We start from the raw sequence: 25,759 nt of genomic DNA, 5'->3' as shown, positions 1-25,759 counted from the left end.
ATTAAGGTTATAAAACTCCACACCTAAGGGCCGCAGGGCTCCCTGGCATGGCCTGGGGCCCTGAGCCGTGGCACAGACCCAGGGGCTCAGCTCCAGTCCCTTTCATCTAAGCATCTTCTAGTCCTGCACAAACAATAATTAGTGCCCCCCCCCGGGGGGGAGCACCTCATTATCCCACAGACACTGAGCAGCGCAGGGAGCTGGGAGAGCAGCAGAAGAGGAGAGAAACTGAGGCCAAAGAACCCGCCCAGAACTGTAGGCTGAGTCCAGCCATGCAGTGTGGTCCCCCTCACTCCTGCCCTCCCCCTTCTACTTGTTCCTTGGCCTCATAGGCTGAAGGATCCAAAAAGAGCAGAGTCCTCCCTCCTGTTAAGGTGGGGTGACCAGCCAGCCCCTGAGAACAGTGCCCGGTGGACAGTTATGCCTGGTGCCCAGTCTCGAGTGCAGACAGTGATTGTGGGGCAGCCCTTTGAGAAGGGCCCTGTCAGGACACCCCCAGAGGTCAGGCATCTGTGCTCTACCTCCCGGCTACCCTATCTCAGCCACCCTCTTCCTCATACCTTTAAGGAGCCCTTCCCAGCTTCACAGCCCTCTCCCAGGAGCAGTTGGACCCCTCCTCCTTCATCCCGTTCCCAAAGAGAGGGTGCTGAAATGCAGGGGTCAGCCTTCACCTTCCATACCCAGGAAGTGATCCACAGTTGGTCTCTCCTTTCAGGGCATCGATATGAAGAAAGGGAAGATACAGGGCCAGGAGTTAACAGGTGAGTGTACCTCTCCAGCATCCCTTCCCACAGCCAGGGCACGGATGACAGTCACATGAGCCATAGTGACAGGTTCTTTAAAAAAAAACTTTTATTTATTTATGAGAGAGAGAGATTGGACACACCAGGACCTGTTACCACTACTAATGAACTCCAGGTGCATGTGCCACTTTGTGCTGCTGGCTCACGTGGGTACTGGCCCCCAGGCTTTGCAAGCAAATGCCTTGAGTTTGAAGCCAGCCTACAACCAGAGAGTGAGCTCCAGGTCAGCCTGGGCTAGAGTAAGACCTTACCTTAAAAAAAAAAGTGCTGAGCCGCCGTTTCCCCAGCCCATAATCCTGTCATTTGATGCGCAACAAGCCCCAGAGGTCACAAGAGCCTTGCAGGGTCATCGACATCCAGGTGAGGAGAAGGTAAGCCTGCCCCTTGTCACGTAGCTAGGAAGGCAAGACCTCGGGGAGGGGAGGCCGTGTAGCCTCGTCTCCCCAGGACCTGTCCGGCTCAGGTCCCATCCTCATGCTGTGCCCTGCACGCCACTCGAAGAGGGACCCAGGCAGTGAGCAGGCCATAGACAAAGGACCTCATGCCAATGATCTCACGCTGGGTGAAGCACTGTGAATGGACCTGGGTGTCATGCCAACCTACATGCCAATCCCAGCTCCATTTCCTGTGGGCATCGCCTCACCACTCAGAATCTCAGTTTCCTCAACCCCTAAATGGGCATCATACCCACCCACCTTGCCAGGGTGTGGGGAGAATGAAGGAGATCGGGTAAGTGAAAGTTGGGCACCTTGCACCGAAGTGACTCAATGTGTAAGTACCCCAACACGCACCCCATAGCTTTACTTGTGGATGTTTGGAATGGGGGGTGTTCCTCAGGAAAGCCCTAGTAAGGGGGTAACATTCCCATGTCCCCTGAAGATAAATTCCCAATTCCAATTTCAGGTTTGTCCATGCAGAATCCCGGCCACATATCTTTGGTCCCGTGGAATACATCCACCTCAAGGGCACCGGGCAACCGTAGACCCCATTAGCCTGGTCAGAAGCTGCGTCTTACACCTGCCACCCACACACCTATGCATGAGAAAAGACATGGCTCAGCCCGTGTTCAGAAAGCTTTCTCAGCACTGGAGGTATCGGGAGGAAACCTCTGGAACGCAGACACTCTGAAACATCCTCGGTGTTGGCACACCAGCACCTCACACACGCATATGCCCCCTGTAGACTCCTGAATGGAGCAAATGAAAACACCTCCAGGAGCACCTTGCTCTGTTCATCCGGAGCTTACGTGACACACGCACACACCCCACATACACACAGCAGATCTGCAGTGGGAAAAATGAACAGTGAGGAAATCCCCTGGATGTTGGCAGGCTAGAAGCTCAGTGGCCGGAAGTGTATGAGGAGGAACACTTCTAAGAGTGCCAAACAGCCAGTCCCTCTTTGGTTTTATGATGAGGAGAGGAAAGGGGGGGTCATAACAATAAAGTACTCGTGCTCCCTCCCACCAGCATCCTCCTTACAAACATGCCTTCCCCACCCACCCTGGGAAGATTCTTGGCTGGACTAGTGTCTCCTCCTTGGAAAGGAAGAGGGAGAAAGAGAGTGGGGGCAGGGCAAAGCACTCTTGGAAGGAACCCCAGCTTGGGAGACCCAGGCCCGGCCAACAAAGCCCTGGCTTGCTGCATAAACATGAGGTCAAGACAAGGGATGTTTTTACACTATAATGCTACTCCCCAAAAAGACTAGCCTCCTAAAGGGACAATCAAGGGGAAGGAGCCTTCTGGAGCCTTCTCTCCCAGTGCTCCCAAGCACCCAGCTTCTACAGTGCCTGTGATCAAACCTTTGAACCCAATCCCACCCACTCCCATAACCATTTCCAGATCCCCCTCAACTAGCCAAAAAACTGGCTTCCTTGGGGACTGAGTTCATAAGGAAATGCTGGAAAAAAAAAAAATTAAAATCCATGCCAAACACATTTGTAAAAGGAAGAAGGGTTTCTCTTGAGGCACAAAAATCTATCAGGAGAAACTAAAGTAAAGCCATGCTGGCACCTCAGACCTTCAAATCAACCTACGGCCTCCCCCAAAGGTACACCTTTTAAAAAAAAAAGTCAATTGTTGTTGCTGCTCTTTTAATTTTATTTATTCGAGAGAGAATGAGAGAGAGAGAGAGAGAATGGATGCACCAGGGCCTTCAACCGCTGCTAACAAACTCCAGATGCATGTGTCACCTTGTGCATCTGGCTTATGTGGATCCCAAGGAATCGAACCTGGGTCCTTTGGCTTTGCAGGCAAACGCCTTAACCGCAAAGCCATCTCTCCAGCCTCCAAATGTACATCTTAAATGAAGATGCTAAAAGTGTGATCCCGCCAGACAAAAACCCTAATGGGACAACATGGGTGCGGCCGTATCTAGGACCCTAGGAAGGTCATCAGGGGCCATGGAGGAAAATAAAAGGATTAATCTGTCTTTCAGAGTAGCCAGGAGAAGCTACAAATAGGAGCTCTACCCTGGGTAGCATGGTGGTGAGCCCCTCACTCTCCCCCCTGCCCCCGTCTCTCTTGCTCCTTCTCTTATAGCTTACCAGCCTCCCTCCCCGCCAGCGACCACTGGCTTCCACCGTTACCAGTTCCTCGTCTACCTTCAGGAAGAGAAGGCCATCTATCTCCTTCCCAAAGAAAACAAAACTCGAGGTGAGTCCTTCCTGGCCTTCATACTGAAGCTAGGGTGAATGTGAGGGCAAAACTGAAGTTCTATGCACTCGGGAGCCGTGGTGGCCACGGTCAGATGGTGGGAGTGAGTTGGAATAAGTGTCCTAAAGGAGATGGTGGCTTCAAATGTGGTCTCCCATTTAAGAAGTAAGTCTTCTCGAGCCAAGAAGCATCCCCCAAAACTTTTTCATGGCATGTCCAGGCAGCTACCCCCACAACTTCTCAGCAGATAATTGTGCCCTTATAATTGAAGCTGATCTGGGCAAGAGGGCCCTGGAATGCCACTCTGCCGGTCTGTCTTCATTGGTGGCTAATTGCTCAGTGTGCCCTGCCATCTCAGGAGTGGGGCAAAGATGTCCCCTGCCACACACCCCTCTCCCAGCTTCTCTGAGCAGCCCTTCTCGGACCCTGGAGAAGACCCATTCTCATAGATAACCTCATGACTAGCCCAGCCTGCTTGACCTCGGTCCTCTTGCCACCAAGGCTGGAAAGCAGAAGGAGCCAAGGGTTGCTGGTGCCTCCTCGCTGTGTAAGCCACACGCCCCCTTCCGAGTTCTAGACTTCTCCTCAGGAAGATGGGAAATAACTTAAGACCTGTGCACTCCGTCACCTCTCCAGTTTTAGGAAAGGGAACGGCCTTGCAGAAGCACACATAGCAGTTGGAGGGTAAGCGTGCTCACATGCTCCAAGCCGGGGAAAGTGAGTGGGAAGGCAGATCGCCGGCAGCCATTTCCTCTCCCCCAGTGACCCCAACCAACCTCCACCCACGGGGAAGCCAGCACAGGTATTGTCACATCCCCAAGGCCCCAAGGCCCCAGAGGAAAGGAGCTGGAGCCCAGAATGGCACTGGTGCGCCCACAGAGCCCTTCGGACGTGTGCCGATCAGGGCCACCAATCACAGAGGGCTTGACACTTGCAGCCAAAGTAGAGCCACCTTTCTACCCATGAACCCTCCCCAGGTGCCCTCAGCCCCTTGCCAACCTACAGATCTGTTAAACTACCCTGCTAAAGACACACATTTAAGTCCGGGTACATAGAAAGAAAGAAGCAAAAGATGCATTTTGGCCAGGCCAAAGCTTCTCCAGTGTCCTGGGTACTTATCTCACCAAAGGTGACAGAAAGCCTCTTCTATCATCCTGGTAGTGTGGCTTCAGGGGGCCAAGAATAACACCTTCCCCACCCAGGGGATTCTCATAGAATAAGGTAGTGCTTCAGCCTCCCCCCCCCACCCCACCCCCCCCGCACATCCCAATCAAACTCTGGATACCAGCACCTGCGCCCTGTGCAGAAGATTCAGACAAGCTCGCCCTGAGGAGACTCCGGGCCAAGCGTTTGCTCTCTTATGCCAGGATGGAGAGATGAGAACCTTAGAGGATGCCAGGAAGAGCAAAGACCTGGGCAGAAGAGAAAGGGGAAAAAGCTGTGTATGTTCAAGACACGGTTCAGCTCTGCCAAGCCAGGGCTCCTGAGGTCTGACCACAGCCTAACTGCCAGGAAACACAGCGGCCCAAGTTCACGGCAAAGGCTGCTTGTCCTCCAAGAACACAGGCAGTGAGGCAAGGAAGCTATAAATCTATGAGGCCTGCAACCCATTGGTTTGATTTGGGTTTGGGTTTGGGTGTTGTTTGTTTCTTTAAGCAGGATCTTATTCTAGCCTAGGCTTATCTGGAACTCACTCTGTAGGCCAGGCAGGTCCTGAACTCATGGCAACCCTCCTCCCTCACTCAGCATCATAAATGCTGAGATTGAAGGCATGGTCCACCTGGCTTGGAAACACATTGTTAATCCCTTTTGGATTTTTATATGGATGTACACACACACACACACACACACACACACACACACACGACCTATCTTCCATCCACATGAACACTTAAGACCCTGAACTTGAACCTAGACAGGGTTCCTTAGGCTGCGGTACTGTGTTGTCTACTTCCAGAGGTTCTGGTCTCACCACAGGGCCCTTTCCATGCGCCTGGCACTGTGCCAGGAGCTGTGGAGAGAACACAGTCCCAGAGACCAGGGACTTTTCCCTGCCCTCAAGGGGCTCACCGTCTTCTTGGGAACTGATTAACTAACAATGCAGAAAGGCTCATAATTAGACAGTTAATTGTGTGGTTCTGATGGTGAGGGCACTGGAGATCACCATGTGGGGCTGGGAACATACCCCTGGCCTTTTGGGACCCCCTCTCTCCAGGACAGCGGCTCTCTTCAGCTAGAGAGAAAGCAAAGGTACTTTGCTGCGGAGCGAGGAAATCCTGCTTCCCCTCCAGCTAGTGATGTGACTTTGGGGCATATCAATTAACCCTCCTTTGGCCTTAGTTTCCTCCCTAGAAAATGTTGATCATTAGCAGCCAGTCCATAGCTCTCTAGTCCTGAAATTCCGTGCAGGAGCAGCCCGTGGGCTGAGCCATGGGCAGGAGAGCTAAACCCTTGAGTGAAGGAGAAAGAGGCTTTCGACTGCAGATACTAGTGGTGCAAGGAATGTTTTCTGAATGAGAAAATGAGGAGAAAAGAGAGAAGGCTCATGGAGTTTCTTGGAGGCCCAGAAGTGTGGCATTGGTGAGTAGGCTGTGGGGAACCATTGGAGATTGAAAGTTGCCCTGTAGGGACAAGCAAACTGAGTGGCCAGAGAGAGAGAACAGGAGGCCACCAGAGGCATGGAGATGTGAGGAGTGAGGGGTCGCCATAGGTGAACCCGGAGCAACCGCAGAAGCAGAAACAGCAGCTCTTGTGCAACGTCAGAGCACTGAGGAAACCAGCGTGCTCTGACCCACCCGGCGGTGCTTAGAGACTCCTGCAGCCCCAGGCTGGACCAGCGCTCAGGAGGTCAGGGCATGGTGCCCTGCCAGTAATCCTAAGCCCTGGGACTTGACTTGGTCTAGTTTTCTGTCCATGGAATGGGGGCCATGGAGGGGTGGGGTGTGCTATAACCGGGCGCCGTGCCCTGTGCCAGGCGAGCAGGTAGGGATGGCTGAAGGCTGAAGGCGAAAGGTCAGGCCACAGAAGCCTGGTAGAGAGAGAAGCATCTAAGAGGACAGTTAGCTGAGCTCGTTGGCATGGTAATTGTAAGGCCCCTTTGCAAAGCAGTTTTGAAACTGAAGGTCCCCAGTGTGACACCATGTTCGAATCGGTAGGAAAACACTGTGAGGAACCAATCGTGTTCCAGTCCTATTCAGGCCCTTGTCTTCCCTGGGACTCATGTGTGAATGACGAAGTGAGAAAGAAGCCCAAAATGATTGTCATTGAACTTGCCATGGCCAGCTAGACAGGTAATGGGTGTTCAGAGCCCAAGGAGGTGAACCCTTCCCCAGGACTCGTCTACAGGACAGATACATAAGGACAACTTAACATTCAAGCTCTTAATCATTGTATAACCTTGGGCAAGCCACCTCACATCAATTACTACCTCATCAAGGCAAGAGATTGGCTAGTTATTCTACAACAGAATGAACTGGAATTGGCTTATTCCCAACTTCCGGAGCCCTTTTTTTCCCTGAGTTCTGCCACATGACTGAGGAGAGCTGATGAGGCTTGACTGGCAAGACCGACCCCTCGGCATTTCTGAGGCGAAGTTTCCCAGGAAACAACCTGGTGGGCAGCCAGTGCCACAGCAAGGTCTTAGAGGGGTTTAGGACATCCTAGGGTGCCACTGACCCACCTTCAACGTCTCCTTCCTCTTCTGCCATGTCTGGCCAATGCCCTCTACATTCTGGGACGACACTAGATCCAACAGCATGTGTGGCACAGCGCCTGGTGCTGACAGAACAGAAGGGAGCCACATGTCCCTGCTCCCATGGATGTGTGCTTCATCCTAGTACAGCCGCGTGGAACTGTCGCTTGCAAAGACCATCACAGGAGGTGTCCAAACAGCTCAAGTATCACCAGGACCCAGCAAGGGGGCGCAGGGGACCCTAAAGCTGCCCTCTGACAAGGGCTGGCATAGCTTCACTGACCTCATACCAAAGACTACGCTCTGCCCTCCCAGACCAGGAGCATCTGTGGCCTGGGACGTACTAAACGTGCTCTATGCCTCCCTGAGAACTGACTCTGTTGTAACTCTGTATACACCTACACACGCACACACGCGCACACACACACACACACACACACACACACACACACACACGTGCACCCGAAGCCCCAGATGTGGCCTCTGATGATCTGTGGTTCTCCATGGTTTCCTGACATAGTTCCCTAGCAGCCCTTGGCATCTAGACTTCTAGACTCTAGAGGAACCAACTGCCCCATGGCACAGCCCACATACAGGCTCCTGGGCACCTCACACACTGCCAAAGTCCCTAAATCCTGCTTCTTCACTCTGGTCGGTCTGTGCCCCACTGTCACACACATGTGGCTTACCCACCCTGCTGCCGGGAGACAGGACAGTTCTCCCCTTCCTCAGCCTGGAATGGCTCCTCGTGTGTCCCATCGTAACCCAGGACTGTCCTCCCTCAGCCTCTCCCGTCAGCCTCCGTCGCCACATCTGCTCTGCTAGCATCCACTGGTGCTCGGGCGTCTGCGTAGACCTCTTGGGTGCCAGAAAATCCTGTTTTGTGCCAATTGGCTCTGATTCCACCCGGAGCCTGTCAATTCCCTGACAAAAGAGGTTACCTCTACCTTCCTTTGATCACCTGTCACTGTGCCCAGTCCATGGCAGCCTCCCAGTCACCAAGCGTGTCTCTGTATGGGACACACACACACACACACACACACACACACACACGCACATGAATCTGCATGTTCTCACACCCCCATGTTCACAAATACACCGCATCAACTTCCTTCAACACCCGAAGAGGCCGCAGCTCTGAGAGCACCGGGCGCTCAAACGGCAGTCTATCCCTACCCACATCCATGTCCTCATTATCTGACCCAAGACGGGCAGGACCACCTCTCGGCCAGGCTGCCCTTCACTCCAGGCCCCTCCCTTCACCCTGTCATAGGAGGAGGGTCAAAACAGTGACCAGTATCCCTCGGGACGACTGAGGAACTTGAAGCCCATGGTTGACCAAAGGTCTACAGTGAACTGACCCTTCTCTTGACAAGGGGCTCCTGACACTATCCCAACCGCCAAAATGCTAGTCTCTGATGCAGGACACAAGGGGACAATTGTATCTTGCCGTCTTAGGCCTGAGGTGGTGCATCCTGCCCAGCGCCCCCTCCTGCGTGAAGGGTGTGACTGAGCCTCAAGCACCCGGGGGGGCTGCTGCCTGCACCAGTCCCCACCCCAGCCTCGCATGCGTCTTCGACTACAAGATGATGGTGACAGACCACAACTTGCACCAGAAGTCAGTCCAGGACCACAGGCCCCAGACAGTGCCACGGCGTCAGCTACCACCCCAGCAACCTTCAGAGAAGAAGCTCGCTTGTGGCAAGATAGGATGGAAACAGCGGGCAAGAGTCACGGGGACTCGGGGCTAGGTTCACTGTAAGCTGATTCCCGGCGCGCAGGCACCTGGATGCCGGGGTCAGAGAGGAACAGGCCAGGAACTGCTGCACAGAGGGGCTCTGTGTCTAAACCCCTGAGACACTCCCTGGTGAGTGACATGGGACATGGTAGGGCCACAGGCATGAAGGCAGCCATAGCAGGAGGAGGAGGAGGCAATAACAAGCAGGAACAAGGTTCGAGGGACCCCCACCAGGCCTGCAGGCAAGTTGTGGAGAAGTATAGAGGAAAGCAACTAAAGACAAAAGGGGGGCCCTGCCTGGAGATCAGCTCCACCCTCAGACTACCCCCCCCCTCAGAGCACACACAGACAGACACAAACACACACAGCTTGCCACAAAACAGCTCAGCCCAACCCCCAGTGACCTCCCACAGTGGTTCACCTAGTCTAGGCCCAGAACCCCTCAGGGCCCCAGCCCCTGATCACATCACCACCATGTGGGCTTATGGTAAGCAGCTCTTTTCTGCCTCCAAAGGCCTCACCCACCTGGCAGGGTGTGGTAGCTCTGGGTGCCCGGCAGGTGCCCAGCTAGAACCATCCTGGGGAGCACTGAGAGCGGCAACTACTTAGAATCTCCTCAGGCACACCTTTGAGAGAAGCGCACCCTAGTCAGCCCGAACACTGACCATTCAAAGCAATCCAAAAGTCACAGCATGTTCAGGTAACTCCTGAAGTTAGCTGTTGAGTCCCCCCCTTCTCTTCCTCCCTTCCAGGGTCCCCACTCTTGGCCACAAAGTACAGGAAGGTAGGCCCAGATGACCCACTGACTGGACGGTTAGAAATGGCTCTGCCATTCTCCAGCTCTCCTGGGTTCTCTTCTGCAGAGAAGAAAAGAGGCAGCTCCTGACCACCCTGGACTCGCCCAACCTCCCTCCTGCCCACCACGGACCCAAGTCTCAGTGGTCCCTCTGCCCCAAAGCCGCTCAAGCTAGTCGGATCAGCCACTCAGCAAATAAGTCTCCAGGGATAATTGAATGTGATGGAACGGGGGCTTTTCGGCTCCTGAGTGAAAGTCTCTGGATGTCATCTAATGGCACAAAAAAATAAAAGGCTCAGGCCGCCCGCCTACCACTGCCAGGACATCATTAATCTCCTCAGAAAGGCATCAGCACCTCTATCACTTCAGCCAGCCCCGGGAGCCAGACAAATTACAGAGCTGAGCCGGGTTCTCCACGGGGCGGTTATTAGGTTGGACTTGAATTCTTCTTGTTTTCTTCAGGGCCACAGTACCCCGATTGGAAGCCAGTGGCCTGTCAAAAGGAGAGTAGAGCCAGGCCAAGGTTAGATGCAAGTCGCCCGCCTTAGGCCACAGGACAGCTAAGAGCCAGGAACCTGGGTCCCTGTGGGGATCGCCTGGGGCGGGAAGCCAAAGTCAAGGGCTCAGTCCCTGGTCCCTTGTTCACCAGCTCACCTCAACAGGCAGGGCCTGCTGCCCTAGGCTGTCCACCACAGGCTGAGAGGGAAACATTTCAGGAGCCATTGAGGACCAAGTGGCAAGTCAGGTGGAAACCACTGTTGGCCAAAGCAGGGCCAGGCAGCGCTGTCCTGAGATGGCAGGAAATCTGAAAGTGGGCCTGTGAAGGGACTCTGGGCATCTGCCAAGGGCCAGCTCCACAGCTGGGCTGTTAGCTGTTAGTCAAGGCCTCCCTCCCCACGACTGCTTTGTGACTTATCTGGTGCTAATGACATAATCTTAGAAACTCACTGAGGGCAGGAATGAGGCTGGATAAAGCAGCCACCACCCCTATGCTTGGCAGAGGCCCAGGGAGCCACTGCCAGTGTCATATAAAGGAGGAAGCACCCAGGGTTGGAGTTGGAGTCCTCTCAAGTCAGAGCACACATGTTCTAGGAGAGATGTCTGCCCCCCCCTCCTGAGTCCTGCAAAGGACTCACAAGCACACGATGACCCCCTCCAAACTGCAGAAGCCAGGACTGGAGAGATGGCTCAGCAGTCAAAGGCACTTGTCTGTAAACACTGACAGTTAAGAGTTCGATTCCAAACGCACAAAGTGGCTCATGCATCTGGGGAGTTGCTTTGCAGTGGTAGGAGGCCCTTGCAAGTCCATTCATTCTCTCTCTCTCCCCTTCTCTCTCATAAATAAATGAATGAATAGATAAGTAAATAATAAATACAAAAAACCTGGGGCTGGAGAGATGGCTTAGTGGTTAAGGCGCTTGCCTGCAAAACCAAAGGACCCAGGTTCAACTCTCCAGGACCCACGTAAGCCAGATGCACAAGGGGGCGCACACATCTGGAGTTCTTTTGCAGTGGCTGGCAGCCCTGGCATGCCCATTCTCTCTCTATCTCTGCCTACTTGCCTATTTTTGTATATCTCTCTCAAATAAATAAATAAAAATTATATATATATATATATATATATATATATATATATATATATATATATTTTTAAGCTGCAAAAGCCAGCCCTACAGACTGAGGTTCTAGGCTACACAGAGTGACTTCCAGCACCTGCCTCGGGCCTTTCCCAAGCCTTCTAGCTGTGGCAGCCCCAAGCTTAGACGAATAGCTCCGCTCAACCAACTGCTTAAGATGGGTCTTGCATACCCATGGTGCCTAGTAGGAGATAAGGCATACAGTGTGGCACAGCAACCCCCAAATTTTAGAAGAGGTTCCCCACTCTCTCCTCTTCCTCTCTCGCCAATCACGTTACCATCCAGCATCTCTGATAAACTCTGCTACACCAATCAACCCCAAAGGCAGTAAGGCAGGGTTGCCTCAGCTGCCTGTGCAGATTAGGGGCAGTGCCTCCGGGGGGGGGGGGGTACAAGGACCAACGTGCACATAATTGCTGCCATCCTGCTCTGGGAGCCTCCGCCTCGGTGTCACTCCCCACCCCCCCTCACCCCGGGCAGCTCCGGAGACCAATGCAAGCTACCTGGCTCCCGGGAGCCTCTGAGCACGTGCTCAACACCCTCCCCTGTGCCAAGAAGAGTCCCGAGTCCACCGGGGCAGCGAGCGGTCCCACCCTCTTCCTGCAGCTCAGGGACAGAGCAGTGCCTTACAGGAAGGGGCTTTCCTCTGAGCGGAGACCACAGAAGCCACAACTCTCCATCTCTCCCCACTCACCCCCGAGGGCCTGACTCACCCCTCTTCCTTCTAGAACTTGCTCTGGGTCAGTTCCTCTTGCCCTCTTGGCCGGAAACGAGTGGGGTGTGTAAGGAGTCCTGGGTGAGCCAGGAAAGGAGGCTAACTAGCCCAGGGCCTGGCTCTGCAGAGCCCCTGTCCAAGAGAACCACAGGATGCTCTGAGCTCACATGCGAGGCAGCTCCTGAGCTGGGCAAGGGCACTTCCGCATGCCAGGAGCCAGGGCTCTCTCAAGGCTCGCTCTGATCTCGTGATGGGTTTCAATTCCCTCCTTGCTACTCAGGCTCCTTCCTGCCCTACTTAGTGGGAAAGCCACCCTGTCCCCCCGTGCCTGTCATGCATCAATTCACCCATGAGCTCTTTCCTTGACAGACACATGCAAACACACACATATCCACTGGTGTACACGCGCACACACACACACACACACACACACACACACACACACACGTTACAAGGGTTATAATACCAGCCGTCTGGGGTACAGAGGCTCCAGCCGGACACAATACATGTGAGAGGACAATAGAGTCACACAAAGTCCCACCATGGAAGTGCCCAGTGTGTAGTCCACATCCATCCATAAGCCAGGCTGAGCACCTCGGCTGCCCGGTCACCCAAGACACTCTGCATACCCGAACTCTGTAGCCCTTGAGGCCAGGCCAAGCACACAGTCGCTGAGTCAGACAGCACTGAGGGGACTTCAAGGGCCCTCAACCTCCATTCCTGCCCCCCTAAAACATTTCCTCACCATCATCCCACCCTGGGCCTCCATCACCCCTTCTGTGAGCCAGGGATAGTCACAGCCCCTATGCCAGCGCCTTGGGAGCACTGGGTGAGTCAGTGTGTGCAGTGCTCCCCGAAGAGCACCCAGGAAGCACCACAGGGCCGTGTCCCTGCTGTTGTTTTACTGTCCACGTTGCTTCCACAATCACCTTTTGGGTTTGGAATTAAAAACCACCCAGTCCAAGCCGGGCGAGGTGGCGCACGCCTTTAATCCCAGCACTCAGGAGGCAGAGGTAGGAGGATCGCCGTGAGTTCGAGGCCGCCCTGAGACTACTTAGTGAGTTCCAGATCAGCCTGGGCTGGAGTGAGATTCTACCTTGAAAAACCAAAAAAAAAAAAGTTAATTAATTGAATAAAATAAAAACTACCTAGTCCTTGAGAACATCTCTGAAATACCAGCTCCACCAGGGACAAGAGGCTAAAGTGAGAGAGGAATATGTGTCGACGCCATATCTTCCTCATTCTGAAAAGGGTGGTGGTTGTGAACAAGGGGCAGAGAGGTGTCCTGTGGACCTGCGGTGAGTCTCTCAGAAGGCTTCCAGGCTGCCAGCCCCTCGCTTCCTCTGTCTTGAGCATTGGAGATAACTGATCGCCACGGAGCATGACATAATTGGCCATCGCCCAGCTCTGATCTGGGCAGGGCCTTCTCCAGGTACTCTTCCACCACAGGAAAGTTGCTAGGGTTAGCCTCTCAAAGAGAACAAGAGAACAAAACAAAACAAAACTGCAAGACGTATCTGGATTCCTGCTCACTTTCATTCCAAATTAATTTAAAAAAAAATCAGTATAAAGCTATTCCACGCAAGAGTGAGACATACTTACACAACAGATGATTGGTTGCTTATCTGAAATCCAAACGTTCCAGCACCTTCTGCGCTGTCCTGGCAACCTTCCACCCAGGGTGCCCGAGGCTCGGGGTTTGGGAAACAAAAGCGTGGGAATATGCCTCTGACCACTTCCCTCAGCCTCTCCCCGGTGCCAGGGGCTATGCCCTCCTTGCCCCTGCCATGGGATCTGTTCATACTTGTCTCAGAAGGTGTGTGCCCCTGTTATCCCCCAGAAAGGTCCCCCTTTGACCTGGGCACTGACAGGGCTTCTCCAAGCCCGGCCTAGGGAACATGTCGCCCATATTTGATCCCTAATAGAGATCCAAGTGCCACCCCTCTTCCTCCACCCCAGGAAAGGAGTCTTGTTGCAGTGGCTGCTTGGGGAGAAGGTTGTAAGAATGTCATAGATTCCCGCCAATCACAGGGGAGCAGGTGTGGCAAGAAGCACCCATTCTTCTCATGAGGTCGGGAGACCCACAGGAGAGAGTGGGCAGAAGGAGTCACCTGCTTGCCTTATGGTGCTTCCCTTCTGCATAGGGTGAGAAGGTGGTGACGCTAAATAAATAAAAGTCCCCGAAGTGACCCAAGATGGCCTTGAGTCAATCTAGATTCCATCTCCAAGGCACTCTACCAAGAAGGCAGCTAATTCTGCTGCCTCTTAGGAGCTCTGCAAGCATCCAGGGACTCCCGACAGCTAGGCACCCAAAGGCTCCCCACGCTGAGTGCACCTTCTAGCCCGATGACCAGAAATGTCACTGGTTGTCTCCATGCCCACAGAGATGGCCCCTCTCCCTGTCAGCCCCTACCATCTCAGGTCCATGGTTTCTCTCTCACTTCCTCCCTGTGGTCTGTCTGTCCTTCCAGGCTCTTGGAAAATGGACAAATTTCTGAAGCGCTTCCACCTATCGGAGCCCGAAACGAGCACCCAGTTCATGACCAAGAGCTACCAGGACTCGCCAACGTTTCAGGCTTCCGAAGGCGGTGGTCGAGTGTCCAAAATCAAACCCAGGCACACGTAACTGCTCCCTGGCCACAAGCTCCACCTCCCAGCAGCGTGTTGTCGCCCACCACAGGGGGTCTGGGGGTGGAACCCCGCTCGTGGTACAGAACCTTTGTTTTTCAGATTAAAATAAAATCACCCAGGGCTTAGTGGTTTGCTCCCTAGCTTATCTTCCTTCAAAAACCAACAAGGAGGGTGGAGAGATGGCTCAGCAGTTGAGGCGCTTGCCTGAGAAGCCTAAGGACCCAAGACCCATGTTCAACTCCCCAGGTCCCACGTAAGCCAAAGGCACAGGTGACGCAAGCACACAAGGTCACACGTGTGTACCAGGTGGCGCACACATCTGGGGTTTGATTGCAGTGGCTGGAGGCCCTGGCACACCAATTCAGTGAGACCCTACCTCGAAAAACCAAAAAAAATAAAATAAAATAAAATAAAAAAAATATATATATATATATATATATATATATATATATATATATATATATATATATATACACACACACACACAAAAGAAAAAAAAAAGGAGAAATGGACCAATGTGTAGCTCTGGTCCTGGGGGCTTTCCTGCACATGTTAGTAATCAGGGCTGGGACAGGCAGGAGGCCAGGTCCCTAGGCCTGAATTGGCGAATCCCTCATCCTCCCTAAAGCTCTGCCACCCTGGCCGTGACAGCAGTACGGGACATTTGGTTTGTCTCCATGAGCCTGTCCGGCTCCCACACTCCACAGCGTTCCTTTAGCGAATATAGTTGCCACCTGTTCTGTGCTTGGCCCCGGCATGTCTGGAGGACCAGGGCAGACAGAGTGAGGGGCTAGTCTGGGGTTAGAGGGGATAATCAGATAGCCACAGTCAAATTATAACAAGCCACAGTAAGTGCTTGGTGGAGAGACCGTGGCTGAAGGCCTCCTGGATGAAGTGGTGTTTGAAGTCAGGGCTGGAGAGCAGAATTGGAGTCAACTTGATGAGTGGACATGGACGGGGTGGGCGTGGGGTGGCAAGAGCTTCCCAAAGCTTCACCAAGCTGCTTCAGGGGCATACATGGCACCTTCCACCTAATGAAACACCAGTAAAGCCGGGTGTGGTGGCGCACGCCTTTAATCCCAGCACTCAGGAGGCAGAGGTAGGAAGATCGCCGTGAGTTCAAGGCCACCCTGAGACCACATAGTGAATTCCAGGTCAGCCTGGACTAGAGCAAAACCCTACCTCGAAAAATAGAAAAAAATAAAAAGACTAGTAAATTAATGGAATTAAACATACAAGGAAGAGATTAGTGAGCCAAGGCCAGGGCAGGCCTTATAACCATGTGAACATTTTAGATTGAATCCTATAAGCAACAGGATTTTTAAAAATTTTTTATTTATTTATGTGTGTGCATGCATGCACATGTGTGTGGCACGAATGCACCCACACATACCAGGGTCTCTTAGTGCTGAAAGCAAAGGCCCATCCAGCTTTATGTGGATGGCTGAGGAATTGAACGCAGGCTTTGTAAGCAAGTATCTGTAACCACTGAGCCCTCTCCTCAGCCCCCGAGGGAATTGAATGATATAAGCAGATTGGAGGGGAGACAGGTGGTGTAGTCAGGAGTGGGCTTTTAGAGCTGGACATGGTGGCATACGCCTTTAATCCCAGCACTTGGGAGGACTGCCATGAGTTGGAGGCCACCCTGGGATGACACAGGAAACGACAAGGAACAGAAGATCTTCACTGTGGATAAGGACAAGATTTTCAGCATCTCTCTTGGTCTTTCTTATATACTTCTTGACTTTCCCACCATGTAACCGCGCCCTGCAGGTCTCACGCACGGCATAAGCTGACTCCTCAACTCCATCACCCCTGTTCTAGCTCTCTCCTCACGCCCCGCCTCCCCACCCTCAGCACCTCCTCAGCTCAGTTTCCCTCCAAAACCTAATAAGTCGTGGAGACTTTGGCTGCCCACAGCAGCACTGGTGACTCACGACTGCAAAGTGCTTTGAGATGTCCACACGAAAGAGTGAGGTGCGGCTGGGCATGGGGTCGTTACCCTTTTAGAGGCATGTCCCCATGGTAGCTGCAAGACAAAGGGGCCCTGGATGACCCCCCCCCCAAACCCAGTGGACCACAGTCTTTACTATTTGATCCATTTTTGTGATGGGATCCAAAGAATGCAGTGAGGCAGAGACCAAGTTTGTGACAAGGGAAAGAATTGGGATGATGCCCCCTGGCACACTGGCAGATTCAGCCCCCTACCCGGGAGATGCGGAGCAAATGCCTGTGCTCTAAATGGGCATCTGATGCCAACTCAGGGCAAAAGGAACCACCCTACTCCTTCTAGCTGCAAGCTTGCATGTAGAGCTCAAATAAGAAACAAAAGGAAGGCTGGAGAGATGGCTCAGTAATTAAAGGCACTTGCTTGCGAAGCTTGGTGACCTGGGTTCAAGTGCCCTATATCCACGTAAAGCCAAACGCATAAAGTTGGAGCATGCATCTGGAGCTCATTTGCAGTGGCAAGAGGCCCTGGCATGCTCGTCCATTCTCTTTCTCTCTCTCTTTCCCTCTCTCCCTTCTTTACTCCCTGCTTGCAAATAAATAAATTTAAAGCGGGGGGGGGGTGCGGGCTGGGGAGATGCTCAGTTGGTAAAATGCTTGCCATGAATACATGACGACCACCTGAGTTTGGACTGATCCACAGCACCTATGTAAAAGCCAGGCCTGGCAGTGTACACCTATAATCCCAGCACTGGGGAGGCAGAGTCAGGGGGGTGCCTGAGGCTTGTGCCTAACTAGTTGAGCTGAATCAATGAGTTCCAGGTTCAGTGACAGACCCTATCTCAAATAATAATAATAATAATAATGTGAACAGGGACTGAGGAAGACAACTAATTTTGAACTCTGGCTTCCACACGGTACACACACACACACACACACACACACACACACGCACACACACACGAGCATGCATACATTTACACCACAATCACATACACCCACAAAAAGAGGAAGCAAAAAGAAAGTTTCCATTTGCAATGTCATGGAAAGCAGCCCCAGAAGGAACTTTCTGGGTCCCGTATTCCATGGAACCTCGTCCCCAAAGCCCCCACCCTGCTCGGCACAGAGTGTGATTGGCAGCTCCGGTTCATGCCCAGGACCAGGATAAATAGAAGTCCAGCTTGCCAGAACAGCCCCAAGCGGAGACATATCCTCCCCTCTTCTGCTTTTAATTCCGTGTGGCTAGCATGTTTATTTTGGGTAAGGAAAAAAAAATCGGATGTTTATCCTTCGAGGAAATTATCGGCTAGCTTTCTTTCCCTTTTCCCCCACTCCTTTCTTTTGCCTTGGCATTTGGGGCTTTGAATTCAGCCACAGGAAAGACCCCCGCCCTCTAGGTCCCAAAAAGTGAAAGAAAAAAAAAGAAAGAATACAGCTGGTCCAGGCTCTAGGTTGAAGTCATCCCTGCCAGATCATTTCTGGAAACCACAGAGGAGGGCTCAGGAGCAGAGACCCCAAAGGGACCTGGGGGACCTGGGGAGACCCCACACTTGACTACACTCGACTGGAATTTTTACCTGCAGAGTTTTGTTTTTTTTTTTTCAGGTATCTCACTTTTTTTCCCTTTTTTTTTTTTTTTTCATGGTAGGGTCTCACTGTAGCCCAGGCTGACCTGGAATTCACTATGTAGTCTCAGGGTGGCCTCGAACTCACGGCGATCCTCCCACCTCTGCCTTCCGAGTGCTGGGATTAAAGGCGTGCGCCACCACACCCGGCTTCACCCCTTTTCTTGTCACTACCTCATCCAGCAGGAAACCTGAGGGACATGTAAATTGCTTTGAGATTTCTAATGAAGCAGCCAAGAAATATGTAAGGCAACATCGGTGACCCCTTTACAGAAATAAGAACTGACATTTGTTCATCACCAATGTCAGATTTTTACTGAGCACTTTCTGCACAGCAAGCACTATGTCAAATGTTTTACACAGCATACCTCATTTAATGTATGCCCATCCCAATTCACAGCCTACTCAGGCCTTCACGCTGCTTCTCCTACTTAGTTGTCACAACAGCCTAATTATGCAGGTGGTGGTGTTCTCGTTACATAGATGAGGAAACAGAGTCCCTTAAGTTAAGGAACCTACTCCCTATTCCAGAAATAGTAGTGGCGGAATCTGGTGTTAACTCAAGTCCTCTCACCATTGTATTTAAAGGTAAGCCAGCTTCTAATTTTACTCTCTGAGTAGCATAAAATAAAGGTCAGGTCTTTTATTCGTCTGAGAGCTAGAGTAAGCCAACGAGGAAAGGCTGTTAGTGCTCAAAGATTTAAAGTTTAGCCATTCTGAACCTCGGTGGGAAATACTAGAACTTTAGAAATCTCAAGACGACAGCCTGGCCCAGCCCAAGGCCATTACCACTGCTCCTGACCTGCCCAAGGCTACAAGGCCACCGCCTTCAAAGCACTGAACCTATGTCTCCCCCTCCCCACCAGCACACCTAGGTGACAGCTGCCCTTAGGTGAGGAGAAGCGGGGAAGGAGATCGAGCCACCTAGAGAACGTCAACTACAGTGGTGATGATGATGCGGGTGATGGAGGTGACAGTAAAGGCGGTGGTGATGCTCCCGATGGAGGTGATGACAGTGGTGGTGAGGGTGCCACAGGCAGTGATGTTGGCGATGGCCATGCTGGTGGTGGTGGTGGTGGTGGTGGTGGTGGTGGTGGTAGGTGCGGGCGTTAGGGCTGAGCAGACGTGGACAGGAAGAAAAGCCAGTATTCGCACTGAGTTATATGGTTTTAAAGACACAGAATTTCTACCACTTGGCAGCCCAGTGGCCTTGGGCAACTTACTTAACTATTTCAGGCCTGAGTTACAAATGTAATCAATAGTATAGTGGGTCTAGAGAGATGGCTTAGCAGTCAAGGTGTTTCCCTGCAAAGCCAAAGGATCCCTGTTTGACTCTCCAGGATCCACGTAAGCCAGATGCACAAAGGGGCGCATGCATCCGGAGTTCATTTGCAGTGGCTGGAGGCCCTGGCGTGCCCATTCTCTCTCCCGCCCCCCCCCCCAGCCTTCTTTCTCTCAAATAAATAAATAAAACAACCAGGTGTGGTGGCGCACACCGTGAAGCCCAGCACTCGGGAGGCAGTAGGAAGATCGCCATGAGTTCAAGGCCACCCTGAGACTGCATAATGAATTCCAGGTCACCCTGGGCTAGAGTGAGACCCTACCTTGGAAAACCAAAATAATAATAAATAATAATAATATTAATAATAATAAATCAAAAATAGTATAGTGTAAAAAGAAGGAAAAAAAGAAATGAAATGCTTCCCTCCCAAGCTGGGTGATGATGATGGAGGTGATGGAGATAATGGAGGTGATGGAGATGATGGAGGTGATAGAGATTATGGAGGTGATGGAGATGATGGAGGTGATGGAGATGGTGGAGGTGATGGTGATGATGGAGGTGATGGAGATGATGGTGGTGATGGAGATGATGGAGGTGATGGAGATGATGGAGGTGATGGAGATGGTGGAGGTGATGGTGATGATGGAGGTGATGGAGATGATGGAGGTGATGGAGATGATGGAGGTGATGGAGATGATGGAGGTGACAGTAAAGGTGGTGATGACAGAGCAGGTTAGATGCCCAAGCTTGATGCCTGGCAGACAGGCAGTTCAGCAAAATGCGCGTTTCCTTCCTTTCCCCTGCCTCCACCTCACCTCACCACTGTACATGGGGTGGTCTAGTAGCCCGTTCTCCTCTCCAGCTCAACTGGTCCTGCAGCTCAGCTGGAGCAAGCAGTGAGGCTCAGAGCAAGGAGCCGCCCCTCCAAAATACAAGCCCTCCCGACCAGGCCCATCAGAGCCTCAGCAGCCCCAGAGAAAGAACCAACTACACAGCGAGCTTCAAGCCCTTGCCCGGCATCCCCTCCCAAGCGGAGCAAAATATTACAAAGCCTGGATGAGGAGAGACACTCAGTTCCTTAGCAACTAGCATTTCCCTATAAAGACAAAGACCCTTGCTTCTCCAAGTATCTAATCTAGTTTTCAGGACTGAGGATCAGGGCTGCTTGCTCCCTGGATCTAATCCTACCCTCTTGACCAAGCTAATAGTACCTGAGATAATCCCAGAATACCTTTCATCGTACTGTTAATTAACTTTCCTTTCTGCCCCCAACAGCTGCTGAGAGATACATACATGACATGTATATACACATGCACGTATATACACATGGGTACACCCCCCCCATGCCCATCTTTATGCTTCTGAGACCTTCGCTCTATTTTGGAGACTGGGGCACTGTCAGAAAAAGAAATAGAAAGGAAAGACACAACTGTCTTCTGATGGGACGCTACCATTCGCTGCTCTGCGTGCCTGGGCAAGTCAGCCACCCTCTTGGAGCCTTGGATTCCTCATCCATCAAGTAGTTTAGAATGGATGATCTGTTAGGTTCCCTCCACTTGACATGGTTATTTTTTTTTTAAATTCTTATTTATTTATTTATTTATTTATTTATTTATTTGAGAGCGACAGACACAGAAAGACAGAGGGAAAGAGAGAGAGAATGGGCGCGCCAGGGCTTCCAGCCTCTGCAAACGAACTCCAGATGCGTGCGCCCCCTTGTGCATCTGGCTAACGTGGGACCTGGGGAACTGAGCCTCGAACCGGGGTCCTTAGGCTTCACAGGCAAGCACTTAACCGCTAAGCCATCTCTCCAGCCCTTGACATGGTTATTTTGAGAAAGAGTAGAGACAGCTACTATGGAAGTCACCAGAACAATGGCAAAAGAGTATTTTCAGAATTAAAAATGAGAAAGAGCCCAGTGCATTTGGCTGCAGGCACCACAAACCCCTGTGGTATGCTCACGTTAAACACAGTTTATAAACCAGGTATGGTAGTGCGTGTCTTTAGTCCTAGAACCCAGGAGGCTGCAATTGGAGGATTAATGTGAGATTAAGGCCAGACTAGACTACAAAGAGAGTTCCAGGTCAGCCTGGGCTTGAGTTAGACCCTGTCTCAAAAGCAAATAAGGCTGGAGTTGTAGCTCAGTTGGTAGAGTGCTTGCCTAGCAAGTGTGAAGTTCTGAGTTCAATCCTCAGAACTACATAAATCTGGGCAGCACAGGCTGATAATCCCAGCACTTAGAAAGTGGTGGTAGGAGAATCAGAAGCTCCAAATTATACTCAGCTACATAGAAAGTTTGAAGCCAGGGGGCTGGAGAGATGGCTTAGCAGGTAAGGCATTGGCCTGTGAAGCTAAAGGACCCAGGTTTGATTCCCCAGGACCCACATAAGCCAGATGCACAAGGGGCACATGCGTCTGGAGTTCATTTGCAGTGGTTGGAGGCCCTGGCTCTCTCTCTCTCTCTCTCTCTCTCTCTCTCTCTCTCTCTCTCTCTCTCTCCCCTTGCAAATAAATAAATAAAAAGAAAGTTTGAGGCCAGCCTGGGATGTCTTAATTAATTAGTTAGCTAATTAAATTAAGTAAAGTCATATTGTGAAAAGGACAAGTAGAAGCCAGATATGGTGGTTCATGTATGTAATCCCAGCACTGGGGAGGTAGAGGCAGGAGGACCAGGAGTTTTAGGTCATCCTGAATTACATAAGAAATTCAATGCCAGCCTTGGCTACATGAGACTTTATCTCAAAAGAGAGAGAGAGAGAAGGAAGGAAGGAAGGAAGGAAGGAAGGAAGGAAGGAAGGAAGGAAGGAAGGAAGGAAGGAAGGGAGGGAAGAGAAAGAAATGGGAGGCAGAGGTAAGGTTGCTGTGAATTAGAGGCCAGCCAGACTGCATAGTGAAGGGCTAAAGGGAGACCCTACCTCAAAAAAAAAAAAAAAGAAAGAAAGAAAAGAAAATAGAGAGAGAAAACAAACAAAAGAAGAAGAGTATTGAGACTTTAATCCCAGCACTTGGGAGGCTGAGACAGGAGGACTGCTGTGAGTTTAAAGCCAGCTTGGAGTACAGAGTGACTTCCAGGTCAGCTTGGGCTAGGGTAAGACTTTGCCTCAAAAAAATAAATTAGGGCTGGAGAGATGGCTTAGCGATTAAGGCACTTGCCTGCAAAGCCAAAGGATTAGGGTTCAAGTCCCCAGGACCCACATAAGCCAGATGCACATGCGTCTGGAGTTCATTTGCAGTGGCTGGAGGCCCTGGCATGCTCATGCTCATTCTCTCTCTCTCCCTCTTTCTCTCTTTCAAATATGTAAATAAAAATTTAAAAACTAAATAAACTAAAGTTTACAGATGTAGGGAGCTTGGGACCCTGAGATTTCCCAGAGGCAGCAGATTCAGTCCAGATTCAAGCTAGACAAAACCCAGGCAGGAACCCTTAGCGCCTAGTAGAGAGGAGAAAGACAGAGACAAGACCCTGCTTCTCTTCCCCCACCCAGGGACCCAAGGGAGCACACAGCCACATGAACTAGAGTTTGCCCCACTGGCATAAGTCAACCGGGCAGAGGGTTAAAGAAAGAGACCAGCCCAGCAGAAAGGCAGCAGCAGGTCCGCTAAGGGTTTCCCACTTTCTTTCCCAGCCTCATGATTCCAAGCAGGTAAGCACACTTCCTGTGGGGCCTCAGTAGCAGCCGGGGAGCCTGCATTCCCTGTGCTCCCCAGAATCCCCTCCCGCCCACGTGCACATTCAAATCAGAGCTAAGGAAACCAACACCTATGGACAGCTATGGCTACAACGCCAGCTGTGTGCCAGGCTCTGAAGGAGTGGCGATACCGCAAAGACGGTGGGTCCCGTCGTGTGACTGTGAGAGTTGACCCTCGGAGAAGAGCAACTAATAGGAGGAGGGACAGCCACACTGGAAGGAAGGAAGTGGCTTGAAGACAGAAGCTGGCGAATCAGGCATCCTTGCAGTTAGTCCAAACTCCACAAGGGCACAAAAATATTTTTGCCAACCTGCCCGGAAGCCCGGATGCACACATAGCACCTCTGTCCAGCCTTTGCCCGTGTGAACGTTGGCCACCGTTCTCCGCAGCTCACATTCATCTCCCTGTTTCCTGACAGTCACGCCCTGTGCATCCACACGTATCAAGCAAGCACCCACACACACGTACACACACCTCGACTGTATGCAACCTGCGCACACACACTGTAAACACAGCAGCCCACACAAAATCACGTGGTACACGCGCCCGCTAGACACTCCAGGGTATGGGCCCTGCCAAGTTCTTTCTAGATATCCACACAAGCCGTGTTCACGGGTATATCATGCAGCCTCGGCAAATTCACACGTTGGGACCTGCATGCGCGTTTAATCTCCATCCATGTCCACCCAGTGCACTTACAATGTGAAGACACACCAGCCCGCCATTAGCACAGAGAGATGCCTCTGTCTTTATCAGACAGCGGACCGGACATGGCCTAACCACAACTCTCACTTGGCAGTCTCCTGATACTGCAAGTGGATTTTTGGTGACTGCACTGGAGGTTTCTTGTATATTGCTGGGGAAAGGTAGGGGAGGGGGGAACGTCCTGGCAGAGCAGGGGAACCAGGCTGGGCCTTGAAGTTCATAAGGAAGATACCCAGACACATGCCCATCCTCCCCAGCGGCCCCACCCCTGGCCAAGTCAAGGAAAAGAGAAGCCAAAAGTGGCCAGTCTGAGTTGCTAAATTGGACCTTGGCAGAGAAAGGGAAACGCGTCAGCTCCCTGGGGAAGTGGCCGAGCCCAGGGTGGCCACAGGTCCCTGGGCTTCTACTCCAATGGAACAAAAGTTGCTCAAATAGATGTGACGCTTTGTTTTTGAGCCTAAAATACCCTGTGGTGGTGGCAGCCGGAAGTGTGACCACGGGAGGGAAGTAGGGCAACAGGGGAGGATTCTTTCGAGTTTCCACTGTGGTGACTTTTTCTTTCATTTGGGGGTCTAGAGAAAGCTTTCCCAACCCTCTGAGAGAGGGAGAGGGAAGTGTGACTCCAAGATCTGGGGCCGGGGGACCTGAAGCCACAATCAACTCTGATCTGCTGCCCCCCTTGCCCAAGAAGACCTCTGGAAAGGCCAACCCTGCACTCCCACACTGTCAGAATTCTGTCTTGGGCCACCAGGTGGCAGGGCAGGAAGCTGACTCTGGAGAAGAGGGGCTGGTTGGCAAAGGGCCAAGATGGCAGGTGACTATCTATCCCTTTCTGAAGAGTCTGGCTTTCCTTTCCCTAAAGGACTTAGATGTAATTTAAAAAAGGAAAAAAAGGGGGGCTGGAGAAGCCTGCAAAGCCAAAGGACCTTGGTTCGATTCCCCAGGACCCACGTAAGCCAGATGCACAAGGAGGCACATGTGTCTGGAGTTTGTTTGCAGTGGCTGGAAGCCCTGGTGTTCTCTCTCTCTCCCTCTCTCTCAAAGAAATAAGTAAACAAAATAGATTTTTAAAAGAAAAAAGAAAAGATCCTGGTCTCTTGCAACTCCTCAGAGCATCCAGTAAGTGAAGTCATAGCTGGATTAAAATTCAAACCCATGCAGCCAGGTGTGGTGGTGCACGCCTTTAGTCCCAGCTCTTGGGAGGCAGAGGTAGGAGGTTCACCATGAGTTCGAGGCCACCCTCGGACTACAGAGTGAATTCCAGATCAGTCTGGGCTAAAGCGAGACCCTACCTCGAAAAACAAAAAATAAATAAAATAAAAATCAAACCCATGCCCAGAGACGCCTTTAATCCCAGCACTCTGGAGGCCGAGGTAGGAGGATTGCTATGAGTTTGAGGCCACCCTGAGACTATATAGTGAATTCCAGGTCAGCCTGGGCTAGAACGAGGCCCTGTACGATGAGTTTTAGTTCCTTTGAAAGATAAACTAGCAGGGCCAGTGCCGTCACTTTCCACCTTCTCATCGAAATTTGCTTTCCCTTGTACCTCTCATGAATAAGTATTCATAAGTATTTGTTTATTGTTTGTCCCCACCCTTAAGCGTCCAGGGATCTGCTTGTCCTCACAACGCAGACTCGGTCTGCTGTCATCAACATATCCTAGTGTGTGACAATGCCGTGCGCTAAACGCTGAACAACTGGGAGGCGGGAGGTCTGGTTAATTCAAAACAAGACTGAGGTCTGCTATGTACCAGTCATGGGTGCCAGGTGGAGGGCGCCGTGGGGCAAGGTGGGGGAGAGAGGGCATACGTAGAATTAGAAAGTAACTGCTCCTGGCAGACAGGG

At 51.8% G+C, this 25,759-nt stretch overlaps 1 protein-coding gene across 2 annotated transcripts in view; it reads left to right on the top strand.

The window, feature by feature from the left end:
• Positions 1 to 14,790, top strand: part of Pebp4 (phosphatidylethanolamine binding protein 4) — a 245,680-nt gene extending 230,890 nt beyond the window's left edge. For both annotated transcript variants that reach the window (XM_012950460.2, XM_045131334.1), the window contains 3 exons: positions 716 to 761; positions 3,344 to 3,457; positions 14,506 to 14,790. In XM_012950460.2, coding sequence (XP_012805914.1) covers positions 716 to 761; positions 3,344 to 3,457; positions 14,506 to 14,660 — 315 coding nt within the window. In that variant the 3' untranslated portion in view covers positions 14,661 to 14,790. The remainder of the gene's footprint in view (positions 1 to 715; positions 762 to 3,343; positions 3,458 to 14,505) is intronic.
• The last annotated feature ends 10,969 nt before the right edge of the window (positions 14,791 to 25,759 follow it).

This window comes from Jaculus jaculus, chromosome 12 (genome assembly GCF_020740685.1).
Source record: "Jaculus jaculus isolate mJacJac1 chromosome 12, mJacJac1.mat.Y.cur, whole genome shotgun sequence".
Classification (NCBI taxonomy): domain Eukaryota; kingdom Metazoa; phylum Chordata; class Mammalia; order Rodentia; family Dipodidae; genus Jaculus; species Jaculus jaculus.
This window is presented reverse-complemented; position numbering and strand designations above follow the sequence as displayed.